The following is a 16704-nucleotide window of genomic DNA, read 5'->3' as shown; positions in this document are numbered from 1 at the left end:
TCAAATAATACACGATAATTTAAAAAATAAGGGAAGTATTTAAATATAATAGTAGCATATAGAAAAAAAATCATTGATTCTGAAAAGCACAAAATGCTTGGTACTCTAACAAATTGGCAATGATGAAATCTACAACAATGAAGTATACAAGTTTTGCTCTTACCATTTAAAATCTCTTGTGCTGGTGCTGGGGTTAAACCCTGGGTCTGACACATGCTAGGAAAGCAACTAGTCTGTCTACTGCTGAGCAGTATTTTCAGCCTGAATGAAGTCTTTCTGGAATTCTGTCACCATGACTGGATACTGAATCTTGTTAGATGACTTGTTTGCGTATCTGTATTAAAGTGATCCTGTATCTCTTCTTTTACTCTGTGAGTGTTAATATCAAGTGATTGTGTGTGTGTATGTGTGTGTGTGTGTGTGTGTGTGTGTGTGTGTATGTGTGTGTGTGTGTGTATGTGCGTGTGCATACATGTGTGGATATGATTGTGGAGGGCAGAGTCTCTCCCTGGGACCTGGAGCTCTCCCATTTGTCTCAGCTAGCTGTCCAGTGAGGTCCATCTCCACAGTACTGAATTACAAGTGTGTCCCACCATGTCTGGCTTTTTTTTTTATATATAGGTGATGAATTAATTGACCAACCAACTGACTGACCGACCAACAAACTCCAGCTCATCTTACAGAACCGTAGCAAATCTGAATGTTTAAATTCTAATGGCCCTTGCTGACGATTACTGAATATACTGCAGAATTCCTGTGTTAGAGTTGTCTGGTGTCTGAGGGAGTGGCGAAGAAATCAAGGATGGGGTCCAGAGAGAAGCACCCTCCGGTACTCACTTCTAAAGGTAGCTGTGATTGGAGGGTGTCAGGTGAGAACTCTTGGTAACATGAATATAGCGAAGAGTCTGCATAGCCTCAAAAGAGAAGCTTGAAGTCATGGGGTATGTCCTTTGGCCCACTCCCTTTCTTACATTCAGACTGGATCATGAACTCACAGTTCTAGGAGTGTGCTTTCTGTCTCGAACTTGCCTTGGGTTTGGTGATGTGAAGTTCTCTCACCATCTGAATGTAGTGCTTTTTCCAGACACCCTGCTCGAAGGGTGTTGGGGAGAAGCTGATGTACCAGTTAAAGCGCAGGCACTTGGGCATCCAGAGCTGGTCCAGCTCAGCCAAGCTCTTCCAGTACCAGCTCACCTGAGGAAACAAAGCAGCCTACTCACTTCACATCCTCATTTCCTCTGCTGCTTGAGCTGCCTTGTTGGGGTCCCAGATAACGTCTGTCCTTTTCCTGGAAGGCACAGCTCAGTAACTTACACTCCCGACCCTCCTGTGTGTGCTAGAATTACAGGTACGCCCCACCATGCCTGCTTTACAGGTTTATATCTTAATTTAAGTCCAGTTTATTTCTGTATACATTTGCTTATTTTTACTCTTATGTGCGTGAGTATTTTCCTGTGTGTATGTATAGGTATGCAAAAGAGAACAGGGAGTCAGATGCCCTGGAACTGGAATTGTAGACAGTTGTGAGATGTCACATAGGTGCTGGGAACAGAACCTGGATCCTCTGCAAGAGCAACAAGTGCTCTTAGCTGCTGAGCCATCTCTCCAGCTCCTTAACTTCAGTTCCATACAGTAAAAAAATTACTTATAAGAAACATTGGCCTCTTTTTTCCCCAAGCTCTCACCATCTGAATAAAGGTAGTACTGGCACATTCAGATATACCTATCTTTCTTTCTGATTTTTTTGAGACAAGATTTCACTCTGTAGCCCAGGGTAGCCCTGAGCTCACAATGTTTCTCCTATCTTAGCCTTCCAAGTGCTGAGTTTGCAGTCATGCAGCTTAGGTTAGATATCTTTCACTCTCATCCTCTTTTTACACATCCCATAAACACCCTCTTTTGAGCTTTTCTCTTGACAGGTACCCGCACTACACAGTCTAGGGCAGTGGCGTTCAATATGTGGGTTACAACCCTTTGGGGAGTCAAATGACCCTTTCACAGGGGCCACCTAAGACCATCAGTGATATATATTTACATTACAGTTCCTAACAGTAGCAAAAATGCAGCTATAGAATAGCAATGAAAATAATTTTGTGGTTGGGGGTCTACCACAACATGAAGAAATGTATTAAAGGGTTCAGAGCCACAGATCTTGGGGATTATTGTAGCTGTGAGCAATGCTGTCCTGCTGAGAAACAACTTATATGTGTGTAACTGCTAGTTGTTTTTGTCACCTGACACTCATAGTGTCTTACACACACACACACACACACACACACACCTTTGGGCCTACAGAGTTAGACATAAGAAAAGGTTAAGGGTCATTCAAACTCTGCAGAGTATAAAATCTGTTGCTTGGCTTTATGAACACATTTGTGAGTTTAGTCTTTGGGATACTGCACTTTCAGAGTTTCCTAATGTTGTCCCAACAAAACTCCATGTGGCATTGCCTTTACCTGTGCGCAGCGGCAAAGGCTCCGGGGATCCAGGAAGGAAAAGATATAGACAGATAACACCCGTGGAAGCTTGGTGGTAAAGTCCACGGCCTCTGCTGGGATTTTTTCCTGCAGCTTTCGACAACAGAACTTCTTCTGGGACAGGGAGCAGCGTTCTAGCAGGCTTGTAAGAATTCTTCTCCTTTGAGAGTCTGTCCATTTGTCAAACTGAGGAAACAGAACAAAAGAGCCCCATGTGTATTCCGATCAATCACTGGGAGGGGAGAGAATGTCACAGAAAGTTAATTTAGTAAGTCATTGCTAAGGCCTAGCATGTATTTGTTTCTGTCTCAGCTCGGTAAATTCCACAGTTCGCCACCTACTTATTCTTTCTCACATTTCTGTGTACGCGACCAGACTGTAACGCAGGAGTGCGTCTGACCTAGACCTTCAGTGTATAAGGGAATGGTTAGTCAACTCAAGTGTCAACTTGACACAGTCTAGAGCCACTTGGGCAGAGTGTCTCATTGAGGGATGGTCTAGGTCAGGTTGGCCTTTAGGGGGATTGTCTTGATTATGTTGACTGATGTGGGATGAGCCAGCCCAGTATGGGAGGTGCCATTCCCTAAGCAGGGGATCCTGGACTTTCTCAGCGCAGAGACAAAGCTGAGCACAAATGTACTTGTATGCACTTGCTTCTCTCTGCTCTTGACTACAGATGGGACTAGCTGTTTTAAGTTACTGCCTTGACATCTCTACTACGGTGGACTATAGCTGGAATTGTGGACTAAGGTGAACACTTTCTCCCATGAATTGCTTTTTGTTGTGGTATTTTATCAAAGTAACAGTAACTAGGAAAATATAATAATAAGTGGATAGATTATAGACAGACAGACATATAGGTGTATGTGTAGAGCAGGGAGAAATGAACTATCCTTGATTGCTCTCAGCTAGCTTTCTCCTATCTGATATAGTTCAGAAACTCATGCTCAGGAAATGGTACTGCCTTCTAGACAATTCCCCACAGACATGCCTATAGGCCAACCCAGTCTAGACCGTCGCTGAATTGAGACTCCCTTCTCAAATGAGTCTAGACTGTGGCAAACTGACAGTTAAAACTTTCCTTCACAGTATGTGTGTAAATTCATTTTGGGGATACAGATAAGAGAAATGCCACTTCAGTGTGTGTCCTTCCAGTCCCCAGAACTCTTTTCCAACTTCAAAAAGAGTCTTTCTTTAAAGGATTTCAATTACCTTGTAATGGTTTTAGAACTTGTTGTCTGTGAAAGTCCCACTTTCTTTATTTCCTTCTAAACACTGATTTGGAGCTATTTAGAGCCAGTGTCTCCGGATTACAGTTTTCCAGACTGTTAAATAAAATTTGCTTACACATTCTGAGTTTGGATTGTTTGACAGGAGTGAATACTCAGTGTCTTACTCTTAATTTTCTACCGTTTGTAATATTCAAAATGTCCTCATCAATACATTAGCAGTCATTATATCTCTATTGTAGGGTTGTTATGAGGATTACATACATGCATACATGTGTATATGCGTGCATGTAATTGTACAAAGGACAACCATTATTCTAAAATGCCATGGAGAGCTTAAAAACAATATGTAAGTGATTAAATCAATATAAAAAAAGATATACATAAGCTTTAAAAGCATGAAGCTGTCATGTTTGTGCCTAGAAAAGAATGAGGCCAGTTAAGCACACCAGATTTCCTTAATGCCACATAAGAAAATGAACTCAAATTATAATGTGACTTAAAATGAATATAAAAGAACATTAGGATCATAAAAACCTATAAAAGAAAACACTGAAACACTCTACCTGGAGATTAAAAAGATAATTACATGGGCTCTTCATTTGTTTCCCTAATCAAGAAGGTCCAGGATAATTTACATTTGGCTCGGATAGGTGTTTTTTGCCTCCGGGATTTTCCTTTCTAATTGTGTTTGTTTAAGCTAATAGCAAATGAATTTACATTCCTTGAACCCCTACCAATTCAAGGTAGGGGGATGACTCAGAATACGGAGCAGCAGGGGGGAAAATCCCTTTGGAGTTTAGAAGGTGTTAGGCTAAACCAGAAAGTAGATAATCTATGCAGGAATTTAATAATCTCCTTTATCTCTCTCATCAGTTCTCCAGCATAATCCTGCAGCACAAAAGTGAAGGCCAGCTTGTGAGACTGGGGAGCCATTAGAGCTTTCTTATTCTACTGTCTCAAGGTGTCACCTGGAGGACACTGTTCTGTGGATTATTCTGACCCCTCACATAGACACAGAATTAAAAATAAACATTTTTAAATGCCAAGACTGTAAAGGACTGAGAGACAGCTCAGTTGGAAAGGCACTTGCCTTGCAAACAGGAAGATCTGAATGTGGCTCCTTAGCATCCATTTCAAGCTGGGTGTGGTGGCACACACCTGTTATCCCAGCGTTGGAGAGGCTGAGACAAGGGAGTCCTTATGGCTACTGGCCAGTCAGTCTAAACCAAATCCATGAGTTCCAGGTTAAGTAAGAGACCCTGCCTTTATAAGTAAGGTGGAGGGCCAGGAAGATGGCTCAGCAGTTAAAGGGACAAGGAGCACACACAAATCTGATGACCTGAGTTTCATCTTAGGAATCTAGGTAAAGGTGGAAGGAGAGAACAGACTCTACAAAGTTGTCTTCTGACCTCTACATGAGCATTGTGGCAGTGTGCCCTTATACAGGTATCTCTGTCTCACACACACACATTTGAAAATGAGAAAAAAGTAAAGTATACAATGGACTGATTTTTAGTATATTCATAAGGTCACAAACCTACCACCGTTATCTAATCTCAGCACATTTTCACACACACACACACACACACCAGAAATGGTACCCTGTTCTCTGAGTGTCCCTTAAATTTATTTTTCATTTCTTATCTTCTACCTTTCAGAGACTCAGTAACCAAATATGTCAGTCTGAGAGCCATGAAGTCACCTTCCCATCCATGGGTTAGGAATCCAGTGTCATCCTCGCCTTGGACTGTGGGTGAGGCACTCACAGCAGCAGCCACCATAAAGGCAACAACTTCACTATATTTTTAAATATTTTTTAATTACCATAAAATCCCTATTATTAAAGCAGTTACCATTAAAAAATGACCACTAAAATTACCATTATTGAAGATAAAATCATTTGAAAAGAAGAATACATAAGCATTTCACCCTATTTTACACTTCTTTGGTCGGGGAGATGGAGGGTAGGAGAGGACTGGTTTATGCAAAAAGGGTCTCAAGAGCCCAGGCTAGCCTTGAACTTGGTGTGCAGCTGAGGCTACCCCTGGGCTGATTCTCTTGCCTCTCCTTCCCAAGTGCTGGGATCACAGGCTTTTATTACTATACCTGACCTTTTACCTTTTTTTTTTTTTTAACTTTGGTAAAATAACTATAAAATTCATTCTTTTAATCATTTAAGTGTATAGGTACGTTAAATAAACTCACATTACAGTGTAACTACCTCCACCACCTGTCTCCAGAACTTTCTCAAACCAAGAGTCTGTACCTATCAAATGGTAGCTCCCCAACCCCTGCTACCCTCTATTTTATTTTCTATCTTTATGAAGTTCTAAGTACCTCATGTAACATGGAGTTATACAATGTCTGTCTTTACCTGCTTATTTCCCTCAGCATACAATGCCTTCAAAGGTTGTCCGTGTCATATCACGTGTGAGAGATACTTTCAGCTTATGGCTGAATAATATTCCATCATATGCGCATAGCATATTTTGTTTATTCATACGTATGGATGGATATTTGGATTATTTATGCTTTTGACTATTTTGAATACTGTTGCTATAAACACTAATGTGCAGGTTTTTATATGAGCATATGTTTTCAATTCTCTTGAGTAGCAGCAAATATTTAGTTGAGACTGTAGAGTAATTCAACAAGTAATTTGTTGCTCAGAAACACATAATTTGATATTATTCAGTAATGGATAATGACCTTTGGGACTCTGTCTCCTCGTTAGGGAGAGAGTCCCCACTGATGATGAAGGGTAGCTGTATCTTGTTAGGCAAAAGCACGAAGTCGTTAGTGTTCTCACATGTCTACACAGAAGCACGTACCTGGCTGCTGAGAGCCCAATGGATGAATTGCATTGGTTACTAAGATACCATCTCTCAGATCCAAACCTATATCACTATACTCCATGAGTCTAGGAGGCTGGAACTCTTAGACTCCTTATTTCTTCTTGGACAGCCAGCTCTGCTAAATGCTGCCTGTGAAGAGGGAGGCAGTAAGACAGAAACCGAGGAAGAAGAGACTGTTGTTTCTGTCAGGACTACCTTGCCTCTTCACCCTGAGTCCTGGGTCCAGTTTCCAATCCAGACAACTTAGAATCATCATGCTTCCTTGGGTATATCAGAACCAACTGGCTGTGGCGCCTACTTCATTCTCAGGAGTGTGGGTCCCCTGCTGGGCATGAGCTTTTCCTCCAAAGTACAAGTGAGGCTGGCATTAGCCCAGTTCTGTCTCCACAGACCCTCATCAATCCCTTCCTGAGTCTTTTTTTCAATATTTGTTCACCAGTCCTTTTGATTAAATTATGTCCATTAAAGTAATGGATGAGCTCTGTTTTCCAGGTAGAGTCTAAATGGAAATCATTAGTCATGTTTCCCAGGAAAGAGCCAGCATTGCCTTAGGTACACATTCCACAGGCACCAAGATAATAAATACCACAGACTTAATGTTTGTGTCCTAAAACATTCACATTAGGGGGCCGGGAATACCCACCCTCATAATCCCAGATTTAGAAAACTAAGACAGGAGGGTCCCTGAAAGTATGTAAATTTGAGGTCAGTCTGGGCTACTTAGTGAGTTCCAGGCCAGCCAGAGTGAGTCAGACTCAAACAATAACAGTCACAGCTAGGGAAATGATTCAGGGGACCCAGGTTTGATCCCCAGCACCCACATGGTGGCTCACAACCATTTATAGCTCGAGTTCCAGAGGATACAATACCCTTTTCTGGCCTTCATAGTCATCTGGTACCCACATGGTACACATACACACATCAGACAAAATACTCATACACATAAAACAAATCTTAACAAGAAAATTAAAGCAACGTGAAATCCTAACCTGCAGAGTGATGGAGGTAGTAAGTAGGCCCTTTGGGAGGTGGGCCTCCCAACAGGATCAAAACAGAGACCTCATTCCCCTTTTCTGCCAGGATGGCAGCTCAAGAAGGCTCTCACCACACACTCATGACAGAACCTGGATCTTGAGACTTTCCAAACCCCAGAACTAAGAAAAAGAAATAAATAGCAACTTGGCCTATTATTTTCATGATAGTAGTTTGAATAGACTAAAACTGATAATATACCATGGTGCAGAAACAGGCACATTTTAATCTGTCTTCTATCTATCTGTCAGTTTGTCTATCTATCTATCTATCTATCTATCTATCTATCTATCTATTTGTCTGTCTATCTAGCTATCTATCTATTTATCCATCCATCCATCTATCTTGTGGAATTGAGGATTGAACCCAAGGCCTTGTGCATGCTAGCCAAGTACTGTAAGACTCAGATATCCCCAGCCCTTATTTTTAATAAATATTTTACCCATTTTCCAAGCAGAGCTCTTCGTTCTTCAAATACCTACAGCAAATAAAAGAAAATAAGGTTATTTTGTACATCATGGCTCAACGTATCCATTATAAATAACATCATTAAAGGATCAGTGAGTAAGTATTTACTATCTCAACTGACTCTGAAGAGACAGGTTGAGTTTCTCAGAGGGCACTTTATTTATTTATTAAGTGACCTTGAACTCTCTTTGTAGGCTAAGGGTGACCTTGACCTTCCAGTCTTCCTGTCTCTACTTCCAGGGAGTTCTATTACGGACTGCATCCACACCATGTCTGGCTTATGCAGTGCTGGGGATCAGACCCAGGGCTCTGTGCATTCTGGGAAAGCACTCGGCACTTGGCCACTAAACTGTAACACCAGCCCATTTTTACTTACTTTTAACCTAGATGAGGTTTCTCACGTTAGTTTTTGTATATGGAATAATTCATATAAAAGAAGTAACCTACCCTCCTTTCTTTCTTCCTATCCTCCTTTCTTTTTCCTTTTTTCCTTTTAGACAGGGTCTCACTCTATAGTCCAGGTTGGCCTCAAATTCACTACATAGCCCAAGCTGGTCCAACAAGCTTGATCCCCTGCCTCTGTCTCCCAAGTGCTGGGGTTACAAGTGTGTACCACCATGCCTCTCTGAGAAATGAAAGATGAAGGAGAAAGGAATTGTAAGGAGTATTCAAGTCTCAAATTAGAAATGTCATAAACTAACACAGACAAATAAGAAAATGGAGCTCCTGGAAAATTTCAGTATTAACCACTTGAACTTGTAAAACACAGGAATGAGTGATTCTGTTTCTTCTTCTTCTTCCTTCCTTCCTTCCTTTCTCTCTCTCTCTCTCTCTCTCTCTCTCTCTCTCTCTATCTCTCTCTCGCATGTATTGTAGAGGCCAAAGATCAACAATATCAGGTATCTTCCCTAATCTCTCTCCAACTTACTTTTTGAGACAGGGCCTCTCACTGAACCTAGAGCTCATCAATTTGGTTAGGCTGGCTGGCCTGGCTAACCAGCAAGCCCCAGGTATCTTCTTGTCTGTGCTTCCTGGACACTGAGCTATAGATGCATGCTGCTGGGTCCAGCTTTTGTGCAGGTGCTGGGCATTGAACTCAGGTCCTCACGCTTGCCGAGAGAGCACTTTACTAACTGAGCAATCTCTCCAGCTCCGCTTTTGTCCTTCAGTGTACACCAGTATACATGGACATCCAGGGGCTTGCTAATTATAAAAATTAGTAATTTCTGTACATGTACCCCTGAGCTTGCAACTTTGTGTCTGCACGGGTTTGTTCTTATATACTGTTTTGGACAGAAACTAAGTGTTACTCATTTGGCACATTCAAGCAGAATGCTGGTACCCGAGATAGCAGAATCTAGCGGATGCGACTGTAAGAACTGATGGCCTTCTGGGAGTTGTAATACAGTGTGAGTGAACGTATATGTTGCTATTTTCCTGAGCCCTGGAGCATATGTGGATTTGAGCAATCGAAGAGGAGAAAACCAACGTGGGTATATTTGGCAGAGGAGGGGTTACAAAGAGAGAAGCGAATAATGAACATATGTGCCTGTCTCCGCAGCGCCAACGCAGACACCCTCTGTCAGCTTTTGAATGGGGATCAATGCCACAGCTCCCGAGCAGCCCTGCAGGAATGTTCAGCTGAGAGGCAGTGCAGACCTTGCTCCTTCCTCACCGTGGAGGATGACAAGCTGGCTTCACACCCAGCAGGTCATCTTTTCCTTTCTTTCTCAGTCGCTCACACTCCGGTTGCCAGAGGCCTTAGCAAAGTGGGGGCTTCACCAAGTGCCAGGAGAAGTCCTTGCTGTCCTGTCCAAGGAACCTCCTGCACCACACGTTGGTACTTTTTGCATATTAAAGAAGAAAAAGAAAAGACTCTCGCCTCCACCCACCCCACTTACTGCCACTGGGATGTTATGGTCCTATAATCATGGCAACAGATAAACTCAGGATTTCACATGCAAATAGAAGAGAATGTAGAAAATACAGGAGACAAAACTCAATGTGGATTCAACTGTTTTGGGCCTCTTCCTCCTCTACCAATGCCTCCTCCCAAGCCAAACCATCACTGATGATACAATCTGATGCCCAGGGGCCCTTCCCTTTCTGCTCTACTCTCCTGCTCTACAGGGGTTAAAGAATTTTCTTTTTTCTGATACAGCATCTCTCTATGTAGCCCTTGCTCACAGAGATCCACTTGCCTCTGCCTCCCATGTTCTGGAGCTAAAGGTATGTACCACTGTGCCCAGTTGAGAGTTGCCTGGTTTTGTCTCAAGTAGTTTCTGATCACTTTACCTCCCCATAGAGATGAGAACCCCTCTCTCTTACATGCTTCTGAGAACCAGTAAGAACAGGTCCCATAGCAGACTCCCTATGACACTGCTGGTCAAGCAATGATAATGAAAAAGTTTCTGAAGCCATAGGAGGTCAGAGATGAAAGAAATACTAAAAAGGAGCTAGAAAGATGGCTCAGGGGTTAAGGACACCTGTCAGCTTACAACAACCTGGAACTCCAACTCCAGGTGATCTGACTCCCTCTTCTGGGCTCTGTAGGCACTGCACTCATGTGAATATACCCACACAAACGTATACACATAAACAAAACTTTAAAATAATAAATAAGTAAATAATAACCCTAAAGAGCTTTTTGCTCAATTTCTTTATTTTAGATAGGACCCCTGGCCTCTCATGAAAGTCACGGTGTCTAGCATGGTGGTGCAGGACTCTAGTCCCAATACTCAGGAGGCAGAAGCAGAAAGATAGTGAGTTTGAGGCACAACTGGGCACACACCTGCACTCTCAGCACTTGGAAAGCAGAGGCAGGAGGAGCAATGCAAATTTATCTTCAACTACGTAACAAGTTTAAGGCTAGCCTGGCTTAAATGAGACCCACTATCAAAAACAAAACAAAACAAAAACAAAACATGCATATAAACATGGTTTTGTTTTTGTCCCTGGTGTGGGATGTAGGACTGATTCAGAGGGTCCACAGCAACAGACTATTTGCCTCATGGGGGCTCTGAGAGGAGCTCTTTGCCATCTGCAGAAGAGCTGGGAGGAAGGGTAGCTGGAACTCAGTAAGGATATTGTATGTAGTGTTTTCATCTGACAGTGAACTACATTAGCTATTTATTGTCCATCAAAAAACTCAAATAATACTTTATGTGGGGGCCAAAATCTAAAATAAACATGGGAACACTGTTTTCAAAAAAATAAAAATAAAAAATAAATCTGAGGACTGGAGAAGAAATAATTGCCAGAGCCCAGAGAGTTGGGATCAGAGAAAGAACAGCTCCTGGTTGCTGTTGTGAGACAAGAACTGGAGATCTCCTGAAACGAGGATTGGATTGGCTCCAAGGAACCAGACAACCCTAACCAACAGGGTTAAGAAAGAACAGGCTAAGAAAGAACTGTGCCCCCTCTCCCACTAATCCTTTCTCCTACCTGGTGTTGGGGTGGAGTAGGAAGAAAAAGATATAAGAAATGTTAAAGTTTTTTAAAAAGTTCTCCAATAACAACAACAAAACCTCTGTCCTTGGTCTCTTGGCCTTTCATATGATCATGCTCTTCTCCATCCTGACTGCCTGGAACTTACTAGGTAGCCGAGACAGTCTGGAATTGATACTTCTCCTGCTTCAGCTTCCTGAGGGCATGGATTATAGGTGAACACTACCAACCCTGTAGCCCCACATTCTTAAGAAACTTGTGCCAGGGCTCTACCTAGCAATAAGAAGATTGGGTCTTGACATCATAACTGAGTTCTCAAGAGGAGGTTGGGCTGCACTATCCTGGTGTTCCCCAGCAGTGTGGCGCATAGGAACAAAGGGACACTGATGTGAAGGGAGAAGACTACAGAAAGGCATCAGGAAAGAAATGAGGCGGGAAGTGGGTTCTGTCACACGGCAGGCTAAAGCAAATGTAATGTCTAAGTTAGACCTAGTGGTGCTGGCTTGTCATCCCAGCTACTCAGGAGACTGAGGCAGGAGGCTCACAAGTTCAAGATCTGCCTAGGCTAGAGAGTGAGTGAATTCAGGTCAGCTTAGGCAACTTTGTAAGGCCAATGTCTCACAAAGTAAAGAGGAGTGCTGGGGACACAGCTCATTGACAGCGCGTTTGCTAAGCCTCTGTGAGGCCCTAGGTTTGAGCCCAAGCGCTGAAAAGAAAAGGTAAAACTGACATCTATTCAGACTCCAAGCAAGCCCAGGAATTCACAGTCATATCCCCACCCAAAAGAAACAGACCACCGAAGAGAGGAGGCAAGAAGGAATAATGAACAAATATCAGACAGGTATCAGTCTCTCCTGTTTGATACATCCTGACTCAAAGTCAAGAGGGCTCCAATCTGGTTGAGGCTGCCCTTCACAAATATATAAATTCGGGAAAAACCACTTTGTTGTCAGTCCTCAGTTGGCTTTGTACTCTTAGGTTCCCTGAATTAGAGTGAATTTTCATTCTAAAGATGTGCAATCAGGGTCTTCATTTTTAAGAAGCTGGAGAACAGAATAGCTCTTTGAAATGGCAGTATTAAAATGGCTCTTCTTTCACAGACGGCTGCAGTCTGTTTATATCACAGTTTACCCACAGCCTGCTGTTAAGTCAAAAAATCCCTTGGTTGTATTTTAGTCTGTTGACACTGCAATTACATATTTCCTCATGTGACATCATTACAGTGGAGGGTGGAGCTATTTTGAAAATCCTAAATTATGATCGATGGATGGCAACAGAGGTGCTATCTCCCGGAATACCCTTTTCACGGGTACTGGGGTGCATGGGTGCGAATCATGCACCAAAGGAATGGGGATGTGCACATTTTGTTTTTCAAAATTATATATATTTAAGGTGTGCAACATGATGTTTTGGGATGCATATACAAGAAAGAAATAATCGCTAGAGTCAAAGCAATTCTCCTGTCCATCCCTGTCCAAGGTTAACTTTGCATGGGGGGGGCCACGCCAACCTTCTAATTACAGCACTGGCTGGCAACACAGGTACTGTTTCAACATTCTCCCTAGGAATTCTCAGTACCCAAATTGCGCTGTAATCTGCTGCATTTGCCTACCTTGATGATGCTTTATTTTTTTTTTTTTTTAAGTTATCTAAATTTGAATTCAGTGTCTCTGCTGAAGTCCTGCTGTGAAGTTAAAGCCCCAAGTCTCTCATTTCAGGCCGAGTTGGTTATTACGCACTTTACATTCTACTACCCAACAGAGGAAAAACACAAATTAAAAAAAACAAAATGGAGGGCTGGAGACGTGACTCGGTTGGCAGACTGCTTACGTAGCATGTGTGATGCCCCGGGTTCAACCTCCGGCTCTTTATAAATGTGGCTTAGAGCCACAAGCCTATAACTCTTTGACTAGGGAGGTAAATTCAGGAGGGCCAGAAGTGCAAGGTTATTTGTGGCTACACACTTAGTTGGGCCCACCTATCCCAGAAGAGAGATGGGTGCTGGAGAGATGGCACAGTGGTTATGATCAGTTCCCAGCACCCAAGTAGGGCGGGGCACAACTGTCTGTAACTCCAGCTCCAGGGAATCTGATGACCTCTTCTGCCCTTCATGAGCACTTCTGCTTGCATGTGCTCACTCTCTCTCTCTTTCTCTCTCTCACACACACACAGACACAAAATGACATTAAAAATAAATACTTTAAAAAGGAATTCACAATGGCATATTTACATTTTTTAAAAACTTCATGTGAAACAGGAAGCTAACTAAATGATACTTTTGAATATTGGAGTTATGAATGATGAGTATTTTCTTTAAAAATTATCATTAAATGTGACAAAGACCATTAAAGAACAAAGATAAGACCATGCCGTGTTTGCCATGTTGTATTGATTTTTCTAAAACTGGGGGATTTATTTACTGTCCGTTGGGAGGCAGCTGGTTGACAGCCAGAAGCTCAAAGGAGCTGCCTTGGCCAAGGTGGTGACCTTGGAGGGAAGAGCAGCTGGTCACTGAAGGGTAGTATCATCTATAAGGACCAGGCCTGCTTGCTGAGTCGTGAGATGACTCTGACAGATCGTAACAGCTGGTGCCCTATGGGACCAGAAGAGATATCATGGAGACTGCATTGCAGCTCACCTTCATCCTTGCCCCAAACCTATACCCTTCCCTTCTATATTAGTCAGAGTTCTCTCCGGGAACAAAACTTGCATTCATAAACACTATTTATTAGATGTGGTCCAACTAGTCTAACAATGTTTGTCTACCAAAGGAAGATCCAAGAATCCAGTAGTTGTTCAGTCCTTGAGGCTGGAAGTTTCAGCTGGCCTTCAGTATTTGCCAGTATCTTGAAGAAGGCTCTAAAGCCAGTGAAGGAATGCACTTGCCGGCGAGAGTAAGCAGGCAGAGAGGGAGCTTCCTTCTTCCCTGTCCTTCTGGTGTGGCCCAGATTAAAGGTTGATCTTCCCAATTCAAATAATTTAATTAAGAAACAAAACAAAACAAACAAAAAACCCCCCCGCACAGGTGTTCCCAGCCTCTTGGGTTTAATTACTTCCAGACATAGTCAAATTTACAATCAAGAATAGCCATCACACCTTCTCACCTCTTCTTTAGGGTTAATTTCTCATATGCTCATCTCAAGATCTGTTTCTCAAAGCTGGGGATGTACACGAATGGGAGAGTCCTTGGTCCACACGTGCAAGGGCCCTGTTTGGTCCCCAGCACTACCAAATACAGCCCCACCAATAATTAACAAAGGACCTTTTTTTATCATCCCACCTACAACACGCACCCAGGTACTTTGGGGACCATTAAGATGCTTTTTAAAAGTTTTTGTTTAATTTTAACTGTGTTTGTGTGTGGATACATGTACGTGACAGTCGGTACCCCAAGAAGCCAAAGGTATCAGATCTTCTTGGAGCTGTCGGTACAGGAAGTTAGTTGTGAGCCACCCCATGTGGGTACTTGGAATTGAACTATGGTCTTCCGCAAGAGTAATATATGTGCTCTTAACTGTGAGCCATCTTTTCAGCCACCAATTAAAAACAAACAAACAAACCAGGAAGCCAGGCATGGTGGCACACACCTTTAATCTTTGCACTTAGGAGGCAGAAGCAGGCAGATCTCTGTGAGCTAGAGGCCAGCCTGGTCTACAAAGAGTTCCAGGACAGCCAGGGCTGTACACAGAGAAACCTTGTCTCAAAACGAACAAACAAATAAATAAGTAAGTAAAAATGGTGACAAAAGTCTTGCTTTGTAGACCTGGCTGGCCTGGAACTTACTATATAGACCAGGTTGGCATTGAACTCACAGACATCCTCCTGCCTCTGCCTCTCTGCTTCCCTCTCTGCTTCTCTCTGCCTCTCTGTCCCTCTGCCTCTCTCCCCCTTCTGCCTCTGCCTCTTCCTCAATTTGGGATTAAAGGCATGTGCCACCATGCCTAGCTTAAGAAGATACTTTTTTTTTTCTTCACATGTCCAAATTGATCAAGACTTTTCTAGGAAATTTTCTGAAAATCAAGACATTCAACAACTTTGTATTTTAACTCAAGTCACTTTTTCACACATGTGCAAAACCTTCACAATTCAATGAGAAAACAGATTTCCAAATTTGACACTGAAGTTGGAGGAATAAGCTGTTACATAAACTGTTGGAGAGCTACGAGCACCATAACAGGTGCTCAATAAATAATTGTTGTGCTGAAAAAGATTTCCATACGTTCATCTGGCACTGTGAGGCCAGGCTCCATCTGCCTCTGCCTGTCCTTTTGTTCCCAAGGATGCCTTTCTTCCATTTCTCTTCCCTCTTACGTAATTTCTGTATACTTTTTCTTTATAGCTTCAGGTTCTCCCCATTTTATTGCTTGGGATTCAAGGCTCTTATACACACACCATTTACTCAAGTTTCACATCAGAGTGAGAAAGTTTCTAATTCTAAGATGAGCCAGGTTTGACTATGAGCTCTGCCAAAAGAGATCAATATTTGGTTAGGATTATAGAAACAATGGACCAACTCCGGCCAACGGAGGAGCTGGAAGGACCCAAAGATAAAAGTGAATGTCTGTCTAAGAAAGGGCTCAGTCAGTGAAACACTTGTTTTGCAGATTCAAGGACCTTGACTGCATCCCCAAGAACTGACACTAAAAAAACAAAACAAAACAAAACAAAACAAACCCAAAACCAACAACAACAATAAAACACTAAGAGTTGTGCTGTGTTAAAATCCTAGGGCTGGAGAGTCAGAGACAAGCAGATCTCTGGGGTTCACTAGGAAGCCCACATCACCTACTCAGTGAGATCCAAGCTTACAAGAGACCCTGTGGGAAAAACAAGGTAAATCACAACAGGGGAATATCAGCAGAAGTTGCCCTTTGGCCTCCACACACACCCACATGCACGCAACACACACACAAGAAAGAACAGTGAGAAGATTGGACTTGGGTTCTGGAAGCCACACCCAGACTTATGTATTCTGAGAGAGTGGGAGAAGGAGAGCATGTCAGTCTCCATGGGTTGAAGTTGCCCGGGAAAGCCAGTGAGAGCAAAAGGGAGGCAGAAAGTGGTGGTGGGGCTACAGAGGGGACACTGCAGCTGACCCACAGGTGACGAGGGCAGCAGCTGTGGCACTGTGGACTTCACCTGGCTGGCCTCAAGTGCCAGGGAGTGGCAGGAAGGGTGGGAGCTGGGAGGTTG

General features: G+C 42.8%; 1 protein-coding gene across 3 annotated transcripts in view; it reads right to left on the bottom strand.

Annotated features, from left to right (window-relative positions):
* Nucleotides 1–16704, bottom strand: part of Fbxo16 (F-box protein 16) — a 46517-nt gene that overhangs the window by 24151 nt on the left and 5662 nt on the right. For all 3 annotated transcript variants that reach the window (XM_060391338.1, XM_060391337.1, XM_060391336.1), the window contains 3 exons: nucleotides 8039–8074; nucleotides 2457–2663; nucleotides 1030–1194 (listed from right to left, as the gene is read on the bottom strand). In XM_060391338.1, coding sequence (XP_060247321.1) covers nucleotides 1030–1194; nucleotides 2457–2663; nucleotides 8039–8074 — 408 coding nt within the window. The remainder of the gene's footprint in view (nucleotides 1–1029; nucleotides 1195–2456; nucleotides 2664–8038; nucleotides 8075–16704) is intronic.

The sequence above is a fragment of the Meriones unguiculatus genome, chromosome 9 (genome assembly GCF_030254825.1).
Source record: "Meriones unguiculatus strain TT.TT164.6M chromosome 9, Bangor_MerUng_6.1, whole genome shotgun sequence".
In the NCBI taxonomy this organism is placed as follows: Eukaryota; Metazoa; Chordata; class Mammalia; order Rodentia; family Muridae; genus Meriones; species Meriones unguiculatus.
Note: the sequence above shows the minus strand (reverse complement) of the source record. Positions and strands in the feature narration are given on the sequence as shown.